Source organism: Serinus canaria, chromosome 5 (genome assembly GCF_022539315.1).
Source record: "Serinus canaria isolate serCan28SL12 chromosome 5, serCan2020, whole genome shotgun sequence".
Taxonomy (NCBI): domain Eukaryota; kingdom Metazoa; phylum Chordata; class Aves; order Passeriformes; family Fringillidae; genus Serinus; species Serinus canaria.
This window is the reverse complement of record NC_066319.1, coordinates 25353746-25378818: the sequence shown is the minus strand read 5'-3', so window position 1 is coordinate 25378818 and position 25073 is coordinate 25353746. Positions and strand designations below refer to the sequence as shown.

General features: G+C 48.5%; 1 protein-coding gene across 1 annotated transcript; it reads right to left on the bottom strand.

Annotated features, from left to right (window-relative positions):
* Positions 1-373: 373 nt before the first annotated feature.
* Positions 374-22932, bottom strand: LOC103826984 (transmembrane protein 151B-like). The gene is made up of 2 exons (XM_050975690.1): positions 22864-22932; positions 374-3686 (listed from the first exon to the last, which is right to left on the bottom strand). Exon 2 carries the CDS (start codon positions 3651-3653, stop codon positions 2256-2258), a length of 1398 nt encoding a protein of 465 aa, XP_050831647.1. The 5' UTR covers positions 3654-3686; positions 22864-22932; the 3' UTR covers positions 374-2255.
* Between the last annotated feature and the right edge of the window lie 2141 nt (positions 22933-25073).

Genomic DNA, 25073 nt, shown 5'->3' with positions numbered 1-25073 from the left:
GGATTAGGTCTCATTGGTGGATCTAAATTTGGATTTTTCTCTAACTTTCAAGGTTATCCAGGTTGGCCCCAGCTCAATCATAATCATCACCCCAAGCCCAAACATTGTTCCTCCACATGTCTGGGATGGTTTTTTTTTTTTAGAGGTGATAATCTAACACATCATATGTGTTATCTGTCTTTTGTGATAAATGCCAAGCTGTCAGAATGAAAATGTCACATAAATCACACATGAAGTATTTACATTAAAAAAGATCAACTCATAAGAATTTTAAAAACCTTTCTGATGGTGCCATTATTTGCAGCCGGTTAACCAGGTATTGCCAATGTTTCCTTTTCTGGAGTTGAAATAAACACAGCACATCAAAACAGAGTCATCAAACAAAACCAAAATGTATTTAACATGGTGCAACAGTCAATGCCGTAAGAAATCACCATATAAGTATGCAGAGTTACATATAAACTACACATATCCATATGACTTTACAAATTTCATATTACATGTTGATACACAGAAAATGGACTTGGGAGGAAGCACTTGTTGCCAGCCCCTCTGGGGGCTCAGTTTCTTACCTACTTGTAAGGTAGGGTGAGACAACACTGGTTTTTAAAGTGTATTGCGATAATATTGCATTCTCCTGTGAGTCTGAGTGGGTAATAATCTCCACCAGCCATGTGACAAGAGGGTATGGAGCTTGCTCCAGCATACAACCATCCCTTGTGAGATGGAGGCTTGGCAGGTGCGAGGTCCCTGGTGGCTCCTCAGTGTGCCCACAAGGTTTTTGGACCAGCCCCCGGCTCTTGGAGGGGGCCAGGCCAGGGGGGCAGAGCCCACAGCCCAGAGTGCAGTGGCACACTCTGTCAGGACCAGACACCTTGTGGATTTGGAGAGGCTGGCACTAATTCTGGAAGGTGCTACACCTGCTCCAGGGGAAGCCTTGCAGGAAGAGCTTGGAGCCCCAGCAGGAGTGGCCAGTGGGGCTGGCTCCCAGCTGTGCCCTCTGCCTGGGGCTGGGGTGGCACCACATTTCGCCTGGGAAAGTGAAGTGGGCTAAAGCCAAAAGCCCTCCTCAGGGCACACAGAAAGATGAGAGGTAATGTAGGCAGTCCTACAACTGCTGTAATAGACACTGTGGGTGGAAGAGCTTCCTAACAGCTCCAGACTCTCTGTGGGAGGGTTAATACCATATTTACCTTTCCCTCTCCAGCCCCTCTCCCCTTGTCAAGCCTGTGCTGCTGCACTCAAGTCGAAGGAATGAAACAACCACAAACCAGGCCTACTGTCCTAAAAATAGTGGCATTACCAGGGCACTAATCTACATTATGGCTCTCAAGGATTGCTATCAGGGGTGGAGCTGGACAAGGTAAACTACAGCTGGAAATAAAGCAGCGTCTCTGCTGCAGACCAGGCAGGGCAGTGTGAGTAAAGGGCATTTTGCTATATCAGTGTACATCACTGCTCCTGAAAGAGAGTCCTCAGCACTTCTCAGGGGCTTCATTTGTGGCTGTGTGAGCAGTCAGTGACACTTGTGCCATGAAAACCTTACTTTTGCCCAATGGAAGATAATTGCACCCCGAAAGATATCCTTACTGGCAAAACCCCAGAAAAACTGTAAAGCAGAAGTGAGAGAACTGAAAAAAAGGGAAGATGAGGGTAAAGCGAGAGGAGAAGAACATAAATAAAGGAGAGAAGGAATGACAAAATAAGAAGGAAAGAAGATTGGGAAAAATAAAATTTTAAAAAAGCACCTCGTTTGGGGTTTGCAGGAGGTGACTCAGCACCTGCAGATCTGAATTCTCCTCTGACTCTGGCTGGCTGTGTGCCTTGTGCCTTGCTCTATCTAAGGTTCTTACCTTGCAAAGCATCCAGGAGGGCAAATGTACTGGCAAAGCACAAGATTTTAAAATCCTCCAGCAGCCACAACAATCAAATGCTGTGACTGAAATGCAAAAAAAAAGAATGAGGGTAGGATGGGAGGAGAGGCAGGGAACCAAGGAGCAGAGGAAGGGTGAGGAGTGAAAGAGTGAGAGTAATGGGGAATGAAAGACATGGGAGATCAGGTGGAGGGGGAGAAAATCTTGGAAATGAGGTTAGGTATTGGTCAGAGTCTCTATGTCCTCTTGCAACGGCAGGGGGAAGAGCTGAAACTCGTCCTGCTGACCTCCTGTTGAGACTGACCCTTGCAGGCTCCCCACGGGTGTCACCTCTGCAATCCCTGTCCCAGAGCAGAGGAGCCAAGTGACCATGGAGGCCCATCACAGAGAGGTTTCTAGGCAGGAGGAACGCCTGATGTAGAAATGCCTCCTGTCCTGCCCTTCAGGCCTGTGCACGATCAGGACAGGGAAGAATCGGGCATCGTGGTAGGTGGGGGGATTCTCGTTGACAGCCAGCTGGCTGGAGTAGGAGCAGCACTGCTCATCCTGGCAGCCCCGCTCTGCAATGCTGCTGCTGCGGCTCCTCCAGAGGCCTGTCCTGTGGGAGCCGTGGATGCGGCAGAGGGAGAAGCGGCTGGTGTTGAGGGAGAGGCGGGAGTTGCCGCTGCAGCTGTGGAAAGCGTGGCGTGAGAAGATGGAGGAGGTGCTGGAGGCACGGTTGCAGCGCTCACAGCCGTGGGCCGTTTCGCCGTAGTGACACACCGTGTAGCTGTTGTAGGCCGGGGAGCTGGCCAGGTCCATGAGCATGGCCTCCGAGTAGCTGGGGATCAGCTGCCGGTTGGTGCAGATGTGCCACTCCAGCTCGGTGCTGTCCTGCGTGCTGTCCCGGGGCATGCGGTACCGGTACAAGGGCTCCTCCGCCGTCGTGGGCGCCGTGTACTCCAGGCCCAGCAGCTTCTCCACGTGGTAATGGACATAAGCAGTCCGATACTCTATGAGTACCCTGAGCGGCCACGAGATCATCAGGATAGCCGCCACCCAGAAAGCATAATGGGACACGTACCACGGGAGGTGATCCGGGTCTCCGTAGGCCATCATAAGCTCTTTAAAATCCACGTTTTTGAGCTGCATGCCTTCCCTCACCTCCATGTAGTCATCTAGCCCCTCGATCTCTGTGAAGAAATGAGCTCTCTGAGTCAGGTAAGAGTTCTCAGACTCAATGTTGGCAAAGCTGAAGCACTTGGTGAACCTCAGCTTGGTGGCTGTGTAGCTCTCCAAGCCCAGGAGCTCCTTGGAGATGTCCTTGTATCCACAGTGAGAGTAGTCAAACTCAGCTTCAGCCACGTGTGTGTTGACCCTCTCGTGGTAGACCTGTGTGGTGGTGTAGGCATCGCCGTTGCGGTACCGGGTCACCTGCCGGGTTCGCCGTACGAAGTGGTAGCTGATGGCCTTCCACCAGATGCAAGGAGTGGCTTGCTGCATACGGTTGATACACTCATACACACTGTCCACATCCGCCTTGTACTGCAGCTCCCTCTTGACGTGGCAGTGCCAGCACTCCACCAGGTACACCACGTACAGCATGGAGAGGAAGGCCAGCGGGATATAAACGTACCCGTCCGAGCATGGGCTGTCATGGTAGATCATGGACTTGCCCTTGAAGGAGCTATCGAAGCTGAGCTTGGTGACTCTGGCCAGCTGACACCAGGCCACTGCACCCAGGCAGCCATACATGAGGATGGAGAGGAGGAGGCATTTCCAGTGGGACTCTCGGCACATGCAAGCGCTCAGGGACTGTTTCACGGGGCGTTGCTTCAATCACACCGTGCAAGGGGAGAGAAAGACAAAGAGAGAGCGAGGAACTCGTCAGTCACGCTGCTTTGCACAACACACACAGTGGCTGCTTGCCATCAAGGCTGTGTCTGGCTTTTCTCTCGACTCCCTGAGAACTGGGACACCACCCTACTTAATAGAAATGTCAATATAAACAGAAACAACCTGCCAGGGACAGAGGGCTCTGGACAAAGCTCTTTCCTTGTTTCCTTCTGGCTCTGGGGAGGGAAGTTGTTTGTGCAGCAGTGACACGCTGTGCCCGCACCCTGGTCAGATGGGCACCTCTGCAGGGAGCAAGACAGGTCCCCAACTCCTTCTCCCTGCCTGCTGCCAGCATCATTTACACACCCTGCCATCTTCAGAGGTCGAGAGTGCTGAGCAGGCGAACAGCCAAAAGTGTGGGGCTGTGGAATTGCCCCTTTGTTTTGCAAATGCCCCATGCTTAAGTTCCCGTGCTGCTGTTGGGGAGGCTCAGGAACAGTGTCTGTCGCAGAGCTGCGGCCCCACAGGTTGTGCCAGCACAGGAGGACCAGCACTTCATGAAGCTAAAGCTGCTGCCTGACTCAGAGCTGACTCACATCCAACCCTGAAACCTACCAAATGATCGACACCATTTTCTTGGAGATGAGCCATCAGGAAAATGACTAGATTCAAGCACATTTAGTTGAAAAAATTGTCAAGACTACTGCACGATGCAGCATTGCTTCAGGCTGGTTACACCAGCTCTGACCTAAAATACTTGCAAGCTTCAGTGTTGAAGCTAAGGGTGTATGCGTGAATATGTAAAACAGCACACCCCCCTCTTTCAAGTCCCAAAAGTCGGGCTGGGAGCAGAGCTAGGTTCACACTCCTGTATTCCCACTTTGTCCCCTGAGAGGGCACAATTGCAGTCCTTACCCCAGCCTGGTGCAGTGAATCAGCTGCATTGTCATGCGATGTTCAGCTATAAAGAAAAATGCCAAATGGAGCCAAGCAGCTCCAACAGAGTCCTGTCCCTGCCAAGAGCAGCAGCAGTATGAGTTACACCACTGGCTGGCAGCTGTCTGTCTGTCTGTAGAGAGTGCATGAAGAAAGATCCCCCCTGCCCTAGCAGGTAATGAGGAGGGCTGTTTGCATCCCTTTGGTTACTGCCCTCCTCTGCCTCCCTCCTAACTGAGGAAATGACAGTGAGAAAGCAGATACACACTGATACTCATGCATCATCATGCCCTCTGCCGAGCCTGATTTCATGCAGAAATAGAAGCACACTGTTACTCCTTCTCCCAAGGGCCCACCTCTAATGCATCAAACTGCTCTGTAGATGCCAACAGATGCGAGGTTCAGGGAATGTCTACTCTTTCTTTCTCCACAGACAAATTTCTCCCCAAGTAAAGCTTATTTTGGACCTACAGCCGTTAGGACTCAGTAAGTGATCTTGAACCATCAAGGAATTCAAGAAGCAGCATCTTGTAACTCAGGGAATAATAGCATGGTGCCACTGGAAAGAGGAGTTTGCTGTCTTGTCAATAAGATGGAAGCACTGGCATCTAACTTTGCAGGGCTGTAGGGTCAGATTTAATACTGCTTTGCTTTTTTTTTTTTTTTTCTCCTGAGACAGAGAACCACTCCTAAGTAACCATAGAGGGTTTTATGACTTGCTGTGAACATTGCAAAACTAAATTTCATGGGGTTTGGTTTTGATTTTATAGCTTTTAATCTGACACTGTGTAAGTGAAGAGTAATTTTACTGATTTTAAGAAGTTACACCAGTATACACTTGCAGGGACTTTGGGCAGAATCTGGCCCTTGATTCTTCCTGATGCATCCAGAAGGAATCTGTAAAAAAGTTTATATTCTTATCCCAAACCTTTTGTACATGTGTCAGAATAAAGTACAATTATTCTGGGCTGTATTCTGGCTTCTGAATTCTCTTTACAGCAGCTAAAACAGATGTAGAGAAGCTAAGTGGGTTGTAAAGTACAGAGCACATAACTTCTGTAGAGAGGGCACTGAAAAAAACTCAGTATAGGTAAGAATAAGGCTGCTCTTCTTACTTTTGCATGAAACTTAGAGGAAAGCTACAAGGTGGCTCCAGGCGGTCCCTAAATCAGCTAAAAAATAACTAGAGAAGTTTTGGGAGTGAATCCCCTACGTGCAGCCTATGTGCAGTCACAGAGATCTTCAGCTCTTGAAACTCTTGTCAAATGCCCACTCAATGTGGGCATTGTCAAATGCTCAGTCTCAGCGTGGTTACTGCCCCAATGTAGGCTTCTGCCCCAGCTGTACACTGGACCAGGTCAGAGCCCCACGCTCTCCTGACTCACAGGAAACCCACTGGAAATTACTGACTTTTTTCTTTGTCTCTTCTGGACATGAAACTAGAGTTTTTAACTTCTACAGTAATACAAAAATATAAAGTGTAACAGAGTGCTATCCTTTTTCTTCCTCCCCTGAAGGTTTTCTGAGGTGAAGAAAACTTTAAACATTAAAATCTCTCTAGTCCAGGCCCTGAGACTATGCAGAAGGAACAGTAGGACAATATCCCAACACATGAATTTTTGTTCTCATTCAGGCTTCTGCAGGTACCTCTCATTTAAAGTCACTTATGGTTCACACAGTGAACAGTGCCAGTAGACCCACCAAAAAATGCCCAGCAGTCAGTTTTAGTGTAAGGTGAGTGCTTAAGTCATCCATGCAGCTCCAGGAGCCCCATTTTTTTCTATGACTTGTTGGAAGCACTGTCAGCCAGACCCTGGGCCCAGCCAGGTGACAAGGCTGTCCCCTGTCAGTTAGGGCACAATTTGCCAAAGGCGCTGCAATCCCACCTTCCTTTTATCTCACTTGCTTTGACTAACAACTTCTCTGTGGTCCAACCTGCAACCCACAGGCTGGCTTCTGCCCAAGGGGTGGTTCAACCAGCCTGGCTGCTTTGGGCTATCAGAGGCCATATCAGAGTGGGCAAATGCCTCCTAATGTGCTCATCTCCATGAAATGCCATGTCCCCTTTGGGGGATGAGACAGCTCTGGTTCCACCAGTCCTAGAGCAGCACCCAGCTGGGTTGGCAGTAGCTCAGAGGTTTGCAGGTCTCAGATGACATTTCTGTATGCATCCTCTGGAGGCACTTCAAAAATGGTCTTTGACCCTCTGAAAGGGCTGGATCAGCTCAAGACAGATTTTCTCCACTATTCTCCCAGCAGCCTGCAAAAAAGGCAGCTTCTCTCCTCCTTGCTTTAGTGAAAGCATGCAGCCATAGAGCCCACTGCCACATCTGATTCACACACCTACTGGTCCAGTTGAGCAGGGCCTTCATGTTCATAACCCTTCAGTAAAAAACACAAGTTCCTTCACTTGGCTTTTCTGGCCCACTCTATCGCTCCTGCTGTTGTTCCCAAGCAAAGCCCAGTCTCTGCAGGTCCTCAGTTATAAAAGGATCTCTCTTCCAGGGTCTACCTCCCCTGCTGTCCTGCCTGTTTCAAGTTCTGACCAAGTTCATCTGGCCTACAACCCCCTATTTCTCCTTCTTTTTGCTGAACTAATTATCTAACACAATTATACTATTAGAAACACTATTAGAATGTTTGTAAGAAAGACATGAATTAGAACAGAACTACAGTAAAGGTTCAGACATTAAAAAATCTAATAAGGAAATATATCTTTTCATCTCTCTCTGCATAATAAATTCATTAATATGTTAAACCAGTGGCTCTCAGACTTTATTAATTAACATACCACCTTCTTACAAGAATTATGTTTGTGGTACTGTGTGGAATTTTCTCCTTTCCGTGCATAGTGTTTCAGATTGAAACAGGGCAAGCTTGTATTTCTGGATGAGTACAATAAATGCTTAAGGAAACTAATAATTTCCATGATAACTTGGGCTAGCCAGCAAACAGGAGTTGCATTCTTTGAGGAATGCTGTGGCATTTGTGTTGTTTTCCTGTGGAATAAAAGCATAACCCCTGGAAAATCTTCATACAGAAACATAACTGAAAGAAATAAATGAAGACAGAAAAGACAGAGAGCCTGATAGAAAGCCAGAGCCAAACAGAGAGTAGAATAGAAGGAGGCTCAGTTGTCAGGCACTTGTCTGCAAGCTAGAACTAAAGGGCTTGGTTCTCTAACACAAACCAAGAGAGATGTCCTCCCTCTCCTGCTTGTGGCGGGCTTTGCTTTGGGCTTTGCTCTCAGCACTGACCTGAGAAACATCCTGACTAATTAAATGAGGCACAGTTGCCCAGAGAAGTTGTAGATGCCCCATCACTGGAAGTGTTCAAGTCCAGGTTGGACAGGCTTTGAACAACCTGGTCTAGTGCAGCATGTCCCTGCCCATGGAAGGGGGCTGGAATGACAGGAGCTTTGAAGGTCACTTCCAACACAAACTGCTCTGTGATTCTACAACCACATATTGTGAAGAGGAATGGATTTTTCAAATCAAATGTTTCACCCAAAAGGTCCCAACCAACTCTGATGACAGTACAAATGGTAAAAAATTCCCTGTTATGAATGGAATGCCATGAAGTAGCACAGCTGAGCTGTCAGTATCACTGTTTATGAATTTCAAGCTGTGTTAAATACACATGCTGTTAATAACATCTTGCTAGTCTCTGGCATGCTGCTGAACTGCTTTCAGAGGCCTCCCTTCTCACTGCACCTGACTGGACTGGAAACTGGCTAACTCTTACCGAAACTATCCACAATCACTTGCCAAAATTCACTTAACTCTTTCACACTTAAAAACAGTAACCAAAAACATTTTCCAAATTCTTTAGGAGATGCCAGCATGAATGAGAAAAACGTCATGAGTGAGAGGTGGCATGAGTGGGGAGGGCTGTGAGTGTCTGTGTTGTGAACCTTGTGGAGAGTGACAGGGTTTAGGGATAGCCTGCCCTGAGCTGTCCCTAGCCTCAGGCAGTCTGTCAGCCCCACAGCACTGCTCTGTGCTTGATTTCTTTGGCCCAACATTTCTAGAAAGCTCAGACAGAGCAAAGGCTGTGTACCACTCAGTCAGCTCCATATGGTTTGTTTGCTCTCTGGGTGTGTGAAGCACTCTGAGACGCTAAAATGATAGATGCTGTTTAATTTGTGGCCATAGTCACTGGAAAATAGTCTGGAAATCCCTAACTGTTGATGGAGAACTGGAATTTCAACCGACACCTGTGGGAGACAGGAGTTTCCAGGCTGGCAACATTTCAATTATTTCTTCTTTAAGAAACTCAGCTTGCAAATGATACAACATCCAGGCAGTGGCCGAAAGGGCAATTGCCTTCAAAGGCACCCTCTGATGGCAGATGCCCAAGATCAAAAGCATGTTTGCAAGGGCTGAGGTGAAGCCTCCTTTGCACAGGCATACCCACCCAGCTCCTCCTGGCTCAACAGCAGGCAGGTCAGGTTCCAGCTGCAGCAACCATAATTAAAACCATTCAAACGTGCTCCGTGCTATAGGAGAGTGCAGACTTGGGCTGTTAATCTTGCCTAGCGTAAAGAGGTGGAGAGAGAGAGCCTGCACAGGCTGGCACATCCCCTGCTTAACATCTGGAGCCGAGTGCGCTCTGGTGGCAGGAGCAAAGGGCTGGTGGTCAGTGTTTTGGCTCTCTGACCCATCCCCTGACTCCTCACAAGTGACCAGATTTAGGACACTGGTAAGTAATTTGTACCTGGTAACCACCCTAACTGAGTCTGAAAGTGACTGCACTGGTGGTGGCCAAGATTGAAAAAAAATTTGCTTTCCCTCAAACCCTGACTTTTCCTTAAAAGATATCTTCAAAATGTAACACTGATGCTAAAGAATGAGAACAACACATTTCTGGAAAAGCAAATTGTGCTAATGACTCTAGGTCCCCTTTCTTTTGATGGATACACAGAACAAATTAATTCCTCAAGGCAGAAGCCAAGGTGGTCTGGCTATCCTTGTTCCTCTAAAGGAGCTCCCCACTGAGCACAAGGAGGAGGGGCCACACTCAGAGAAGCCCAGACTGATTCCACCAGCCCAGGTTTTTGAATGCCTAACCTGAAACTCTGGTGCCTCTGTTTTGCCAGTGTTGTCTTGCTGCTTTTGCTGGCCTCTGGATGCAAGCGTGGACTCAGCCACCAGCCATCCACTAGTGGCAGGGATTCCTCCTAGGGAATAAACACACAGATCTTCAGCCCTTACAGGCAGCCACAGAAGTTTCTTCTACCAACTTTGCAAAGTTATGTTGGGTCAAGAAGGTTCAGCTTATATTACAACCCAATTTACATTTACACTTTAAGACTGGGAGACACTATGCCTTCTCATATCTCCTGTGTCTCACAGGCAATGCAATTTCACTCTGCCATCCTATGGACAGCCCAGAAACCAGTGGCTGGTAAAAGCTCATCTTCCATAAATACACTCTGTTTTAACTGATAGCCTAAAAAGAAATTAAGAACCTGCCATTCCTTTTGAAATTTGTTCTGGTGATGAACTTCTATTGCCTTTGTAATTTTGTCTGGCTTCAGCCCACATTCACGGCAGGAGGATGCCCATTCTCAAAGTGATGAAAGACTTTTTTTATATGACTGCCTTCTCACCCAGAAGAGAAATCTCCATCTTAATTATGACATCTCTCAGCTTTCTTTTTGACAATTTAAAGGAGCCAAAGTTTTCAAGTCCTTCACTTCACTGCTCTACCTCTTTCTAGTGCTCTGCTCTCTCTTCTGCACCTTGAGATCCTTCTTAAGTCTGCACCTTGCAAGGACTTCAGCACTTATTTCACTGGCATCATACAAGAAATAAAATCACCTTCCACTCCCACTCATTTCCCCTTTTTACTGTCTTCAAGGGTTGCATTAAGATATTTCCACCCAGCAAGTTCATGTTCAACCTCTCACTCACTTGGCTCCCAGGTATTTTTTGAGTCACTCTGTTTTAGGACAGCTGAAAGGTTGGCTGTACTCTCTACCCTGAAATGTGTAACTTCAGATTTGGCTTTGGATTGAGTAACTAAATTATCAAATTAAGGAGACCTCTAAACAGAATAGTGCTCATCTCATCATTATAGACCTGCCTGCGAATGTTTGTGCCAACTGTAAATGCTACCAGCTGTGGTTTTATGCCTAATTCCAGTGAACGGTGTCAAATCTGGTAATTATTCCTGCAGAACTCTGCCAGTCTAATAGCTAAATACCCCATTAACTTATACAAGACAACTGTTTTCACAAAGCTAAGTGCCAATCACAAAAACAAGGCTGCAAGCATTATGTGGACACTGAGGTGCTCCTCACATTTGCAGTGTTCACTGCCAGGAATAATTCAATGAGCAGCTCTGCATACAACACTAAGAGAAAACCTCCCAAAGCTTCAGTAGAGCACATTATCACCTAGATTGCTATGTCTGACCTTCATCAGTAGCTGTATTTTACTACAGAAGCAGCTGTGTAGCAGTGTGGGCTTGAAGCATCTCTCGTTCTAGCTGCCTCAGTAGTGCTCCTGGCATGCAAATGGTTACAGTGACACTGAAAAAAACCTTGGTTTTCTTCCCCTGCCGATTTTGACCAGCACAATAAATTTGAACTGAAAGTTTCCAAACTGACATCAATAGAAGGGGAAGAAATAGCCTGTGATGTCTAAAGGAAATGTGCCAAATTATCTTGAAGTCACATTCTTTAAACATTTGATCTATAATTTTGACTTAGCCCTGCTATTTCCTCATATGTGGCTATTGACAAAAGGACTTTTTCTTCTTCTGTCAGACTTTATTCTTCAGTCTCCTTGAAAACTCCAGCATGAGCTGTATAAGCAGAAAATATGCTGCCACAGCATGAGTTTATTCTCTTTGTTTCGTGGACAGTTTGGGGCCAAGCTTGACTGTCTGTGGCTGGTTCACAGACAGGTATCTGAGTTCCCCAATTTCAAAAGCATTAAAATTCTCCTTTAGGGAAATCATGTCAAAAGCATTTCCTGTCCTTTTAAATCCCATGTGTATTTGTCCTTGGTGGCTGACCTCAAGAGCTGCAAATTTGCTGAAGGAAAATGCTATCATGTCTTAAATGAAAGAATGAGAGAAAACAGAGGGCAGCAAAAAGGTGGCCTGAATAGAATTAGAGAAATGAGGAGGAAACACAGAAGGTGGGAAGAAGTGAAAGAGGGAAAAGGATAGCCAGGACATGCTCCAAATGCCAGTGCCACTGAGGCAGGGGGAGGATAGAGATTGCTCACAGGTGAGGATAGAGACCAGTTAGCCTGGGCAGGGGCAGGGGAATCACAGAAAGGACCTGGGTGAAGAGGTCCTTTCTGTGATTCTGTGATGGAGGCAGAACTGAGCCTGACAGCACCAAAGCATCCTATGAGCCAGCAGTTACCCCAGCCCATCCATGGCCTGGAAAGCAGATACTCCTGAATGGCTGCTTTCTCACTGCTGGGAACTTCTCCAGAAAAAGATCTATACCCCTCTCTCCACCCCACAGCCTGGGGGGAAGGATAAGGCTGTGCTAAATTGAACCAGAGATTTCCATGGAGGTGAGAGTGTACTGCAGGGCTGATGCTGCAGCTGTGTCTCAGCAGGATGTGGCATCACAGCATGCTCCTGCTCTCTGCCAAAACCTGGCTTTGGGGCTACAAGGTGACTTGGCTGTCTTCAACAACAAAACAACCCCACATCTTCTGATTACTCATGTAAGCAAAGAGTTAATCTTGTATTTTTTCCTCTTATTTAGCAAGAATAATCTTCCTGACCATAGGGAAAAAGGAATGGGGGAAACACTGACAGAGAACTGCGAAAAAAGAGATAAAATCAGCTAAGAAAGAAGAAAAAATGGTGGATAAATTAACATAGTCATAACTGAATTTGGCCCTGTGGATTTATGCTTGTGATTAATACATCCTAATGAGATACTTGAGAGGGAAAGAGCAATCAATAACCACAAGTCATACACTTTGGCAGGTGGTGACCAGAGTCTGGATGAAAGCAGAGTTCTGTCTCTAACTATGACAGACTCCTCAATCTCAGTCAAGACAGGGCAGGGGAGGATGTTCTACCGCCTGATGGTAGGACATAACACAGAGAGGACCACTGAGTCCTTGCTAGACAAGCCCTAGGTTGTGCTGTTAATCAGAACCGAGGAAAGCCCTTACACCAGGGCTGGCCTCTGGTGCTGAGAATGGCTTCACCACTTCTGCAGTGGACAGGGATGATGCAAGAACAAGGAGATTTCCATCTACTGCCCCCAAGCAGCCACAACAGATGTGGGTGCTGCTATCATCTTCCAGCTCCTTAGGTGATCCTGGTGAAAGACAGCCTAGGAAGTCTGGGATGACCAGGGAGATGACAATTGCAGGAGAAGTGCAACCTCTCACTGCTTTCCAGGGCTAAATGAACTCCCAGGTCAGATGCTCATTAGTACAGTGAGAAGGAGCCTGACAGGCTGTGCTAACCCAGACCTTGGTGTAATGGTGGGCAGAAGTGTTCCTCCACCATGTGACCCAATCCTGGCACCACATGGGGTATCAGTAATAAAGCCTGGTAAGGAGAAAGGGAGATATTACAACAGCCATCTCATCAATCCCCTCCCAGGGAGCCTGAAACAAAATGCCTCCTGCCATCCATATTGAAAGGCAAGAAGCCCATTACCCCTAGCTCCTGCTGAGCCAGTAGCATGGAAATGGAAATACAAGGGATAGAAGGCAACCAAAAAAAAAGCCATTTTGCATCAAAGATAATCTCCCTCCAGTCCTTGAACACACAGACTGTTTGTTGCACATCTATTTGCCCGTCTGCCACGGAACTCCTGTGAGAATAAAAAGTTCCTGCAGGCAGGGGCCATGATGTCAGTGTGCAGCAGAAACGCTGTTACTAGGTTTGAAATAAGAACCTGCATCACGCACTCCACGTGTTTGTAGCGTCACCGGCTCAGGCGTTGGCAAGTGCCCTCCTGTGGTGAGCAGGGATTGTCTGGTTTCTCATGATTTAAATCCCTGTGGAGACATAATCTCCTCCTTCCACCAAGGGAGCTGTCAGGGGGAACACCTCAGGGTAGGCAGGTGCACAAAATGGTAGCGTTAAATCCTTTCCGCAGCAGAGCCTATTGCAGGACAAGTCAGAACTATGAAAAGACACAAATCTTGCTGATCCACCTGAATTTCAGAGGCTAGGATGCCCCTGAAATACCATACAAAGACAGTCTGTTATTTCACACACTAATCATTCTCATGAATTCAAGCCAGCATCTGAAGAGGAAGAAAGCAGAGGTCAGGACAGAAGGAGCCTATAGTACTCTAAAATGTCAGATTCAGGATTAGGTCCTGCAGGATACATCTGAGTTCTTCAGGCAGAAATAAAGGAAATCCCAGAAAGAAAAGCCATTTGGATCCCTGCCGACATATATGCTGCTCATTACAGCAGGATGGGAAAGCCACTCAGTACAATACAAGGGTGCATATGTGATTGTCATGAAGAATTTGGCCCTAAACACATCCATAAGCGATGCTTCCTCATGCTGCTCCAAGGAAAACTGTGCAGTTGCATCTTCAGTGCCAAGGAATCCTAGCAACAAAATGGTCACAATTTACAAAATAGAAATCAGGGCTATTTTTGTGGCAGCTTTTTACAAGATCGCCAAAATGCTGCACTAACAAAATTACTGTTTCCCCCCCCAAATTGCTGATGTTGCTGCCACTGGCTTTTGATTCTGTATCAATTAAAAAAATGTATTTAGAGGCAGAAGATTTTTCCCAGTAATGCCAATGCTGGTATGAATTCATCAGGAAAGGAAAGCTGGGATTCAAGCTGCCCCAGAGCAAGAACAGTTCTTTTTCTCTATGCTTTAAGAACCCATTGTACTTAGCTCATATTACCTACTCCCCTGCCTTGAATAATGGTGGCTTCCAGTAGACATGGGGTAAACAGGTATAACTAAATGGGCTTACCTCAACACTTATCAGTTAACTGATAAAAACATCACACAACCACAAGAATGCTCCTGGGATGCAGTTCCCAGCCACTGTTGGATTAGTAAGGCCAAGTGAATGACATGAGCCATAGCTGGCTGTGTCACTGGGTATTCTGCAGCCTGCTTCATGCCTAGGCAGCCCCTTCCCCCCACCACAGCCAGCCAGGCTGCACAGAGGTGCCCGGGCAGGTGCCCTTGGCCCTGCTCCCACACTGCAGGGACATCCTAAAAAAGGGCTGATGGCAGCATCCATCCATCTGTTTGTCCTGTGGCTGCAGAGTGGAGCAATCCTCAGCAGTGTGCTCCAGCTTGTGAAAGCCAGACCCAGCTACCTGCACCCCTGGCATGCTGCCAGCAGCACAGAAGTACCACGGCCCCTGGGGATCAGCCAGGTGCAGCTTGCTGACTGGTGCACTGGTGTCCACTCAGTGGCTTTGCTGAGATAAAGGGAAAATTGACACCAGCCAAGGGAAAACAGAAGGGACAGTGGGACTAGCTCCCACTGCTTCAGCCCTTGAGGGATGGGGAAGGGAGAAGGGGAGAGTAGCTATCTGCAGCCTCTGTGCTTGACAAAATCTCACCTAGGTTCCACAGGAACCCTGTAATGCTTGCTTTGCTCCCACCTTTACACAGGAGATGCAGCTCCCCATGGGTGAGAGAAGAGCAAGCAGGAGAGGAGGCTGGCTGTACTCCAGCAGATGTGTGTTCTCCTGTGCTGGGCACACCATCAGCCTGCAGCAGGGGATCTTAGTGCCACAGTGTACAGCTTGTTCCTTCTTGCTCCCAGGTTCCGAGGGTCGCTGGTGCTCTCCTCATCCTTGAGGAGCATGTCCTGTGCCTTAGGGTTCTCACCACTGCCACAGGTCTTTTGTCCTGCCCAACCTTCCCTCAGCCTCAACATGAGGAAGTGAGGGACTGATCCAAAGCCAAGCTGGGCAACAGCTATGGACCAGTTTCCCTGAGGGAAAGAGCAGAGAGCCAGTAAAGACATCCTTGTGAGGAAGAAGCCAGAGAGGAGTTAGTTCCACACCAGTTCTCTAGTTTGCAGCTTATTCATTGAATGCCTCTGTGATAAATGAGAAAAATAGTTCATTATTATGAATCCCCTTTAATCCTTGCTCAGTCTAAAGGAACGCTTTGAGATTTAAATGAAGGATATAGAAACAGCTCTCAAGTCCTCAGGAGAAATATGATCCAGGACTGATCTGAGCTCCTGTGAAGTCTAGGTAAGTCTTTCAAAGGGATCTGTGAACGAAGGTTTGCCCAGAATCATGGTGTTTTATTTTTATCCTCACTTATTTGCAAGGCCATCCTTTTATCTAGCTAAACCAGAACAACATGGCTCTGTGATTTGAACTGGAAACTTCCAGCCTTCCCATGTGTGATTTCCCAGCCGGAGCCCTTCAGCCACAGCTCAGCAGAGGCAGTGCCAGCCCCACGGTGCTGGGCTGCTGCAGCTCAGGCTGTGGCCATGCCAGGTCCCTCATGCTGCTGAGCTGAGCATCCCTTGCAATGACACTCAGCCACTACTCAGCCTTCAGCTTCTCTGTCAGATTTGGTCACAGCTGTGACCTCAGCGTGTCAGGTTTTTACAATGGTGCTCTCCAGTTGAGAAGAGGGAGTATCCCAGCAGCTAATGCTTCCCTGGGAGAAACAAGTTTTCATTATAAATATAATTTCTCTCTCCCTCCTGCTTCTCTGTGACACATTCTGCAGCAGTATGTGACAGCACAGCAGGTGAAAACTACACTGAAAATTCATTTAAAAACCTAATGGTTAAACGGGATCCTGAGAGCCAGGACACCTGGCTTTTATTTCTAGCTTTGACTTTGACCTATGGCATGCTGTCAGCACACCTTCTTACACCTCCTGAAGACACTGAAAAAATAGCACTTATAAAGTGATTTCACATGAGCACTGCAGCAGCACACTCCAGGAAGGCACACTATCTGTATGTGAGCTGTTGCACCCTGCCACTCTGAGTACCAGCTGGTGGGAAGCAGAGGATTTAGCTCCTTGCCCTGGCCTGCTGACAGGTAGTCTCCTGCAGAGAACACCTCAGGAACACCCATGGAACACCTCAGGCCTGAAGGCAGACTGCCATCCCCACCCTTTCAGCACATGTCCTCACCACACTCCTCTTCTACCAGGTACTGGCCCTTCTGCCTGGCCACCTCACCTCCAGGAAGCCCTGAGGGAGCTGTTCTCTATTTTTGGTGTTTAGAGGGACCCTAATGCTGACAGGACTCTACTGGCAGATGCTACCACCCCAGCCTCCACGGTGCTCTGTGCTCCCTCTGCCCATTGCAGGGTGGGGGAGATGGCACAGCTTGTTCCTGGGTGTGTTGAGCTCCACAATTCTTGGGCCAGCTCCTAAGGGCAATCAATCACACGAATGTGAAGAAGGCCTCCAGCCATAAATCCATCACCACAAATCACTTTTCTCCCAAAGCCATGACCTGCAGAAGTCTCTGACTGACCCCACTCTCTTCCCTGGTAAGGTCATGTTATTCAGACTCCTCATTGCCAGTCACCTCAATTACCTATCCTTGGTTTCCCTGCCAGGAGCGGGACCTTTCATGACCTGCTCCTTGCCCTTTGCTATCAGCTCCTACTTTGCCAGGCCCTGCTCTCACCAGCTGGTGGCTGTTTCCAGCCCATCTTCCCTGAGGCCCAGGACTACCAATCTTTCCTGAACAAGGCCTCTGGTGGCTGAACGCTGAGCTGGGATGTGCAACACCTCATCTCTACAGGAACGGTGTTGTGTGTGAGCTGGCATTCTCTGTGCATTATTCACCTGATAGAAAACCACACAGGCCAAAAGTTCACACATTTCAGGGGGTGTGAGCCCCCTCATCCTCTCCCAGTGGCACCTGGAGAGAGGCTGCCAGCTACACCAGACACTGCTCCACAACCTGAACTCCACACTGGGAAGGCTGCCAGCCTCCAGTGCCACGCGCAGCCGGGCTCCTCCGTCCTTCCCACTCGTCATCTGTCACGCCTGTTTCAGGCACTTTTCTTCCTTGCTTTTACTGCAGGGGAGATGTGCTGTGGGCAGAGCAGCCAGTGCTCAGGGAGGAGCTGGCATGGGTGCCCATCAGAGGCAGCCTCAAGCCCTGTCCCCCTGTGTGGTGCTGCTGGCAGAGACCTTCCAGCTGCACCGCAGCAGCATCCTCACTATAACACATGGCGGGCTGCCCTGCAGAGTGCTGCTGAAATGAAGCTGCCCAGGTAGAGTTTTGGGGAGTTAACAGAACTGCTACAGCAATTGTGACCTCAAAAATTCTCACTATGTGCTATTTTTAACTCTACAGGTCTTAAGCTCTGAGAAGCACAATGAATGATGGGAGCCTGAAAGTGAACTACATTTTATTAGAACTTAAAAACTAATTAACTACTTAACCATACTTTATCCAAAAAGTAGAACTTGTGAAAACTCAGACACAGTTATCTGCTGTGTCACAACAGTGTCACTGTAACAACTGAAGGGCCTTACAGTGCTGGTGACAGCCATTACTTTTGGTGTCAATTCATGACAACGTGTTAGGACACAAGGAGAAACAAGCCCTACTCACTGTGGATTACTTGGGGATACTTTACTCTTTCCACTCTCTGTTTCCACCAAGTCCCTGCTCGCTGGTCATGATCTGAGCTATTTTCTTCCAAGTTGTAGAAACAGATGAAAGGAAGTAAAGGGCTGCAATCCCAGGGACAAGATACCTCCTACCTCACTCTTGCAATAGCTTGCACTGATTGCAAAGCATCCTTGGAATCCACACTTCCCTTCCTGGGGAAGATCATCCTCTGGGGTCTCTGAAGTGAGAAAGGGAGAACAAGGAGAGTATTTGGGGCTTCCAAAAAGTGTGCAGACCCGTTGCTTTTCCACCAGTATCAGGTGACTCTCTGTCCACCTGAACAAACAGCATTAGAAACCAAGTCTGAAGGGGACCTACCACCAAGTCACCTAGTCTGTCCCTTGCCCATGATGTGACATCTACACATTTCACAGCTTTTTGCCTAAACTGTCCTTGTAACCCTCCAGTAGCAGAACCCCATGAGCTCCACAGTTGCTACAATCCAGTGCTTCACTGAGAAAATTCCCCTGCTGGAGGGGTTGGAAAAGTCAGCCTGAAGGAGCAATTCACTTCATTCTCAGCCACAGGGGTGAGAAGCAGAAGACTCTGCCTGTAGTGGCCCACACAACTGGAGACCAGGCTGCCCTTCAGAGCACAGACATATTCATTTGGTATTTCCTATTAATTTTTTAAAAACTCTCGACAGTTTCTCATGTGAAGTGCAGAGGAGACTGCCAATTCCAAGCCACCAAGAACAGACATGTGATCAGAAGATAAAGTGGGACAACAAAAAGAACAAAAGCAGAAAAAAGATGCAATGGCTCAGCTTGGATTTTCTTATGACAGAATCTGCAATGCAAATACTGCCTGAAACTGCAGTATCATGAAAAATACTGCCACTCCTCATGGACTTCTTCCTTTGTCTCTGTGAGGGAAATCACTTGGAACAAGGAATGAGGAGCACACTTTGGTTTATGTCTGCTGAATGGACAAAGGGCAGGAAGGGAAGAAAGGGACCTGTCCTATTTGACTTTCATTCAAGAGGGGAAATATCATGCAGGGAGCTTTAAAAAGATAACTGTTTGGTCAGCCATACTCACTTGGGATGGTGACAGCCTTCCACCAGGCTAAGCAGCACCTATCATTCAGGGGATTAGCTGAGCAGGTTTTTGCATGAGGTTTGGAAGATCTGAAGAGAAGAAATACAGTTTTCCTAGGAATCCTGTCTCACTCTTTCCCTACCCTTCTCTGGACAGTGTCTGTCATGTGAGTGCCCTGGGCAGCTTTTGAAAGGGGAGGTTTACAAGGAAATAGCCCCTCTCTGGAGATTAATACCAGCAGTGTCTCAGCAGCTTTTGCTTAACCTCTCATCCACCTGGGTACAACTCAGCCCATAGATGGGGACAATTTAAAGCTAACTGGTCTGTTAGTAAGCGCTGTATGCCTGGTGTTTTCAATGCCATAAAATAAGCCTTGACAAATAAAAGAAATGTTGGGGGAAAAGGATAAAAATGCTGGATAACTAAATGGAGTCAATGCCCCAAGCAGAAGGTGTCTCTCCAGGGGCACACTGAAGAGGAAATGTCTCAGCTACCCTTTTGACCCGGAAACCTGTAAAGCTGTAGCCTGCACACAAGCACTATGTATGGTTTCTTAACTTATAACACCCCTTTGGCATTGTTGTGACCACAAGCAGCACTTTACAAATTAGCCCCTCCTGTGTTTTGCAATGGCAACACGAGGAAAATGAGGCAGTTTTAAGTAGCCCCTCTTTTCTGTAAAATATCCATCAGAAAGCCAATGATCATGGGTTTCAGGAACACTGACCCATTTATTTAAATAGCTTAACTGATTACATTATGTCATACCCAATTTAAGTTTTTAAATATAGAAGAGAAGATAAAAACTGGCATGGACAACTGCTGTTTGACTTTGCCAGTACAAACAAGACAAATACATATTTCAAAATGTCAAGTGGCTGCTGCTTTCAGCTTTCTTCAGTGATTACTTGGCTTTGGAAACAAAAAATGATGTTTCTACTCACCAGCTTTGTTTTTCTGGAAAAAAAATCCTCTTGATTTTCAAGTAAGTTTTAAAGATTTTAATATTTAAGAGCATTTCCCAACTGAGTTATAAATTGGCAGAAATTAAGAGAAGTCACTATCAACTCTTCTGTGTAGGTACAGGCTGTCACAGTAAGAAGAAAAGCAGCCAGCCTACTATTTAACCAGGGCAGTACAGAGCAGCAGGTTCTGCTATTTCAGAGAGGAAAGCAAAGGCAAGTATCTCCAGAGAATCAATCTTCAGCAATAACTGCTGAAACATTTGAAAAAAGGAGTCCTTTGCATACTCTCCCCTAAAAGATCTTGATTCCTCTTCACAAGAGTTTGTAGAATGGTAGAATCCTACACAAAAGCACGTCTCTTCTGGGTCATTCAGCTCAAGCAATTAATGTTTCATTAGAAAAAAGCCAAATCAGAACACCTCAGGTAATCTGAGGGCTTGCTCTGACATTCAGCAAAGTCAGCAGGAAACCCATGTGGTCCTTGGCACAAGAGGACAAGGGCAGAGGCAGGTAACTGAACTGCTGCTCTTCTTCCTGCTCTGCAGCTGCACCTTTGCTTCTTTCAAAAATAAAAACTTAGACTTCAGACACATTCTCTCTTACTAGCTATGGGTTGTATTGATTTAATACCCAACAAAGGCAATTTTCAGTCATTGTCATTTAGGTCCACGCATTTGATCCAAGTTGTCATGGCTTGAGCCTGGCGCAATGCCAGTGCCCCCATGAAAATGCTTCCTCCCTGGTGTCTGCTCAAGTGAAATCCATAAATGACAAGGCTTAAAAGAGGAGCCCATGAAATGCCCATTTAATACCAGTACAGGGCATTAACATGCAACTGCAGGCCCAGGTCCAAAAAGACTATTTACATGGTGAAGAGGAAGGCATGAGGAAAGACCAACATTGTAGGACTGCAGTGTTAAGATGTCACAGGCATTTGAGATATAGACTCAAATGTGCAAATGTTTGTGTTGGAACAGAGGAACTGAGAACAGGATGAAAGAAGGAAGATACAGATAGTGCTTAGCAGAGAGATCAAGTGCTTTCTTTCTACAAATGGCTTAGATGTTTTTATGGCAGACTTAATACATTGGAAAGCCTTTAGTAGCTCCTGGTCCTAGACCAAATAAATTAAAAAATCCCTTCCAGCATTAAATATCTATTGATCATCTGCAGGGCTGTAATTACATTGGTGTGCTCTACTGCTGGAACACCAGCTGTATCCTGGATCCAGCCACAGCTCTTCACGGTGAACTGTGTCGCAGGTGTTTAAAAAGCAATCAAACAGGAGAAAACCCTAATTTTCACCCATGAATTACTGTTTTTTCAACCTGAGCTGCAAAGCCAATCTTCAATTATAGGTAGCTTCAGCTGCTGTTTGGTTTTCAGCTAAGTATCCTGCAGCTTCACATAGGCTTAGTTGAGGCTACTGGATTTTGACTGCAGGATTATGTGACTGTTGATGAGCCATGGGACCTGCTAACAAAAGCTTTAAGTAGACTAACTGCACACAGCAATGTTCCAGGGCTGCTTTCACTTCTGTTTTCAATTTTCTCTTCTCTAAGCCTGTTTCAAGGCTGCTCTCTACATTTCTAGGAGCATGTACATTCATTTTTAACTCCATATTATGAAGAAAGTTCACTCACTTCCATGAACCGCACATGGATTATATGACGTAAATGGCAGACCTGTCAAAACTGTTGGAAGCAAAGGCCACATTAAGCATAGAAGAAAATCCCAAGTATTTCAAAAACTGGACAGCTTGCTGTCCCAGGTGTGCAGGATAGCACATACACATTGTCACCTACTGTCACACAGCCCTGCAGTTCTGTCTGGCCAATACCTCGTGGCTCAGTTTTCTGTGTCAACACTCAGACACATCCATTAATCCCTCTCTATGATGTGCAAGGCCACAGTAAGTGCTTCACAGATGATCTGAAGAAACATTACGTTATATTTTCTCCAGTGATTTCTGTTGCAGATTAGGCAACAGGATTGTTAGGCCCCAAGGGAAAAGGAGAGACACGACCTCCTCCTTTGCCCCCAAACACCTGAAAGCCGCAGAGCTCCGGACTGCAAGCCCGTTCTCATGCTCCTTGTGCCCCTCCGGCCGCCTCCACCAGTGCCTCGCAGAGCTGCAGTCTCCTTGACCATTTCACAAGTCCCAGGGAAGAGGCAGGCTCTCCTAGGCCAAACCCCAAGGGGCTCATTTGGCCAAACTCCCACTGGGCAGGCCCCCTTTCGCCCCCGCTGCATCGTTCCAGTGCAGAGCCGCTGGTCCAGCCGCCGCCCGGAGCCCGGCGGCCGGCGCAGGGCTGGGTGCCGGGGGCCCGCCGGTAAAAGCCCGCAAGCAGCGGCCGCCGGGCTGCGGCCGCGGGGGTCCCGCCGGCGGCCCCGGCACCGCAGGGCGCGGCGGGGCAGCACCGCAGCGCACCGCGGCTGCAGGTACCCGGGCGGGCTGTAGCTGCGCTCCTCGGTTCTCCCCGCGTCTCAAACACCCCCAGCCGGGGCACCCTCCTCCGCCGCGGCTCCTCACACCCCACCGCCCTGCACCCCGTGCCCGCGGCGGGGCTGCCTTTGCCCTTCCAGTCTCCCCCGGCCCGGCCCGGGGCGGACGCCCCCGCCGCCGCTCACCTCCTCCCGCTCGGCGGCGGCGGCCCCCGGCGCGGGGGTGCTGCCCGGCCCGCTCTCAGCAGCCGCCTCGGCTTCCCCCTCCGAGGACATCCTTGGCCATCACCGGCAGCTGCGGCGGCGGCGGGGGCTGCGGGACACCGAGACGGCGGAGTCCCCCGCGGACCGCGCCCCGCGCCGTGGCCGGGGCTGGGGCGAGCCGCCCCCCGCGCCCAGGGCCGCCCTGCCGGGTGCTCCCGACTCCCTCCACCATCCCAGGCAGGCAGCAAGGGAGGGAGGGAAGGAGGCGGCGGAGGGGAGGAGAGAAAGACGAGGCGGAGTGGGGGGGTGCCCCGGCCGCTCCCGGCCCCCCCAGGTGGGCAGGCGACTGCCCGGCGACTCCCGGCGCGCTTCTGTGGGGGTCTGGTAGCTGCCGGGTATGCAGCTCCTTCCCCGGGATACGACCTCGCAACCCCTACCCTTCCGGGGTGCCCTCTCTTGTCTTCTCACGGTGAGCTTCGCTCCCCATCCCCGGGTGCGCCCCGCCCGCCCCGGGTGCACCCCCGCCGGCGGCCACCCCCCTCTCAGTGCATCTTCACGCCTCCGCCGCCCGCAGCTCAGCCTCGGCCACTTCTCCCGCTTTTCCCCAGCGCCCGGAGTTCGCCCGGGCTGACGGCGGGACGCGGCCCGGCAGCAGCAGCAGCAGAAGGGGCAGGAGGAGGAGGAGGAGGAGGAAGGCAGCTCCGCGGAAGCGCTCCCTCAGGGAGAAGCCCGACGATGCCCCACTCCCCTCCCTGGTCGCTGGACCTGCGCGCCGGGAACAGAGGGCAGCGCTGTCAGGACGGACGTCGGGCTACCCCCGCACCCCGCAGCCGGCCGTGCTACCCTCCTCATCTCCTTACTCTCGGAGGAGTAGTTGGCAGTAGAAATGGAGGCACCCCGCTGCTCCTGCCCCTTCCCACCCTCCTTGCGGCCTCTCCTCTGGTTTTATCTGCCTCCTGCACAGGCTTTCCCCCCGCAACTGCAGCCTCCTGCAAACTCCCCTGCCCTGTCAATATTTCTTCCTCCTGCTTGCATCTGTGCTCAGCGCATCCAGTCATGATTGGCTCTCCTGCTGATCAGGACTGGTGTACTGCACCATCTTACCTTGGCATGTTTGCTTCATGTTTCATTATACTCATGAGGCTCATCCCATTTGATCCATTTCTCTCTGTGTGCCTTAGAGCAGCATATATTTTAAATCCTTCATAACAATCTTACTAACAGGCAAGTGAACACTCTTGAAGCATCAACCTTCACTTTAATACTCATACTTCAACTCCTGTCACAACATGCTTGCTGCTTTTTCAGGCATGCTGCTCTGGAAAATGCCACTCCAGGTTCAAGGCACTCAGGTTGCATAAGAGATTGTTTAGAATGACTATAGAGCAGAGAATGTGCTTGGTGTGTGAATGCATAAAGCAAAAACCCCCAGAACCTGGGTTTTCATAAAGTATTTGGCTCTGCTAAATCTGAATTTTAGGACAGTCAGTGCATTGCAGAAGTCTTGGCTGATGCCATGTTGAGAAACCTACCCATTCTTGGGGGGTGCAAGATGTCCATGAAAGACAATTTACAAACTCCTTTGGCCTCACCTGTCTCTGGCTTACAGTGCAGTGTAGTGACTGCCACTGTACCTGCAGATTCATGTGCCTTGTCCTGCCCCGATGGCATCTCCTGGCAGAAATGGCATTTGTTTGGCTGCATCCAATATATATGTCCAAAGTAGTCTGGCTTTCACTTCTCTCAGACCTGGAGAGGAGCTGTGAGATGTACAGTGGAACATCTTATATACAGGTTTATAAACCACATGAGATTGCACATTTAAAATACCCAATTTCCTTTCTGTAGGTGGTACAATGGGATGTCTCTGGAGGATAAGATAGTCAGCAGATTGGCACGGAGTGGGTCACATCTAGGAGACAGAAAGGAACCAAAAAGAATACATTAGGAGTGCCTGTGGCATACACACCAAGATCTACAGAGCAAGAGAGATATTAAAAGTGTTCTTTATTGTCAGCTCATACTTGTTTGTCTAGGTGGTTTTAGTGACCCTTAAATATGCAATGGAATGGGTGCTGGGGCATGATGAGGTGTTACGGTTAGAAGGGAAATGTGTCAAGACAGAAAATGTGCACTGAGAGACTGGGAATGAACTTCATATTTGTGCCAAATTTCTATTTGTAAGGACAGTT

Excerpts from the sequence above, each read along its gene's own strand:
- LOC103826984 (XM_050975690.1), bottom strand. The coding sequence starts at position 3,653 with ATGTGCCGAGAGTCCCACTGGAAATGCCTCCTCCTCTCCATCCTCATG.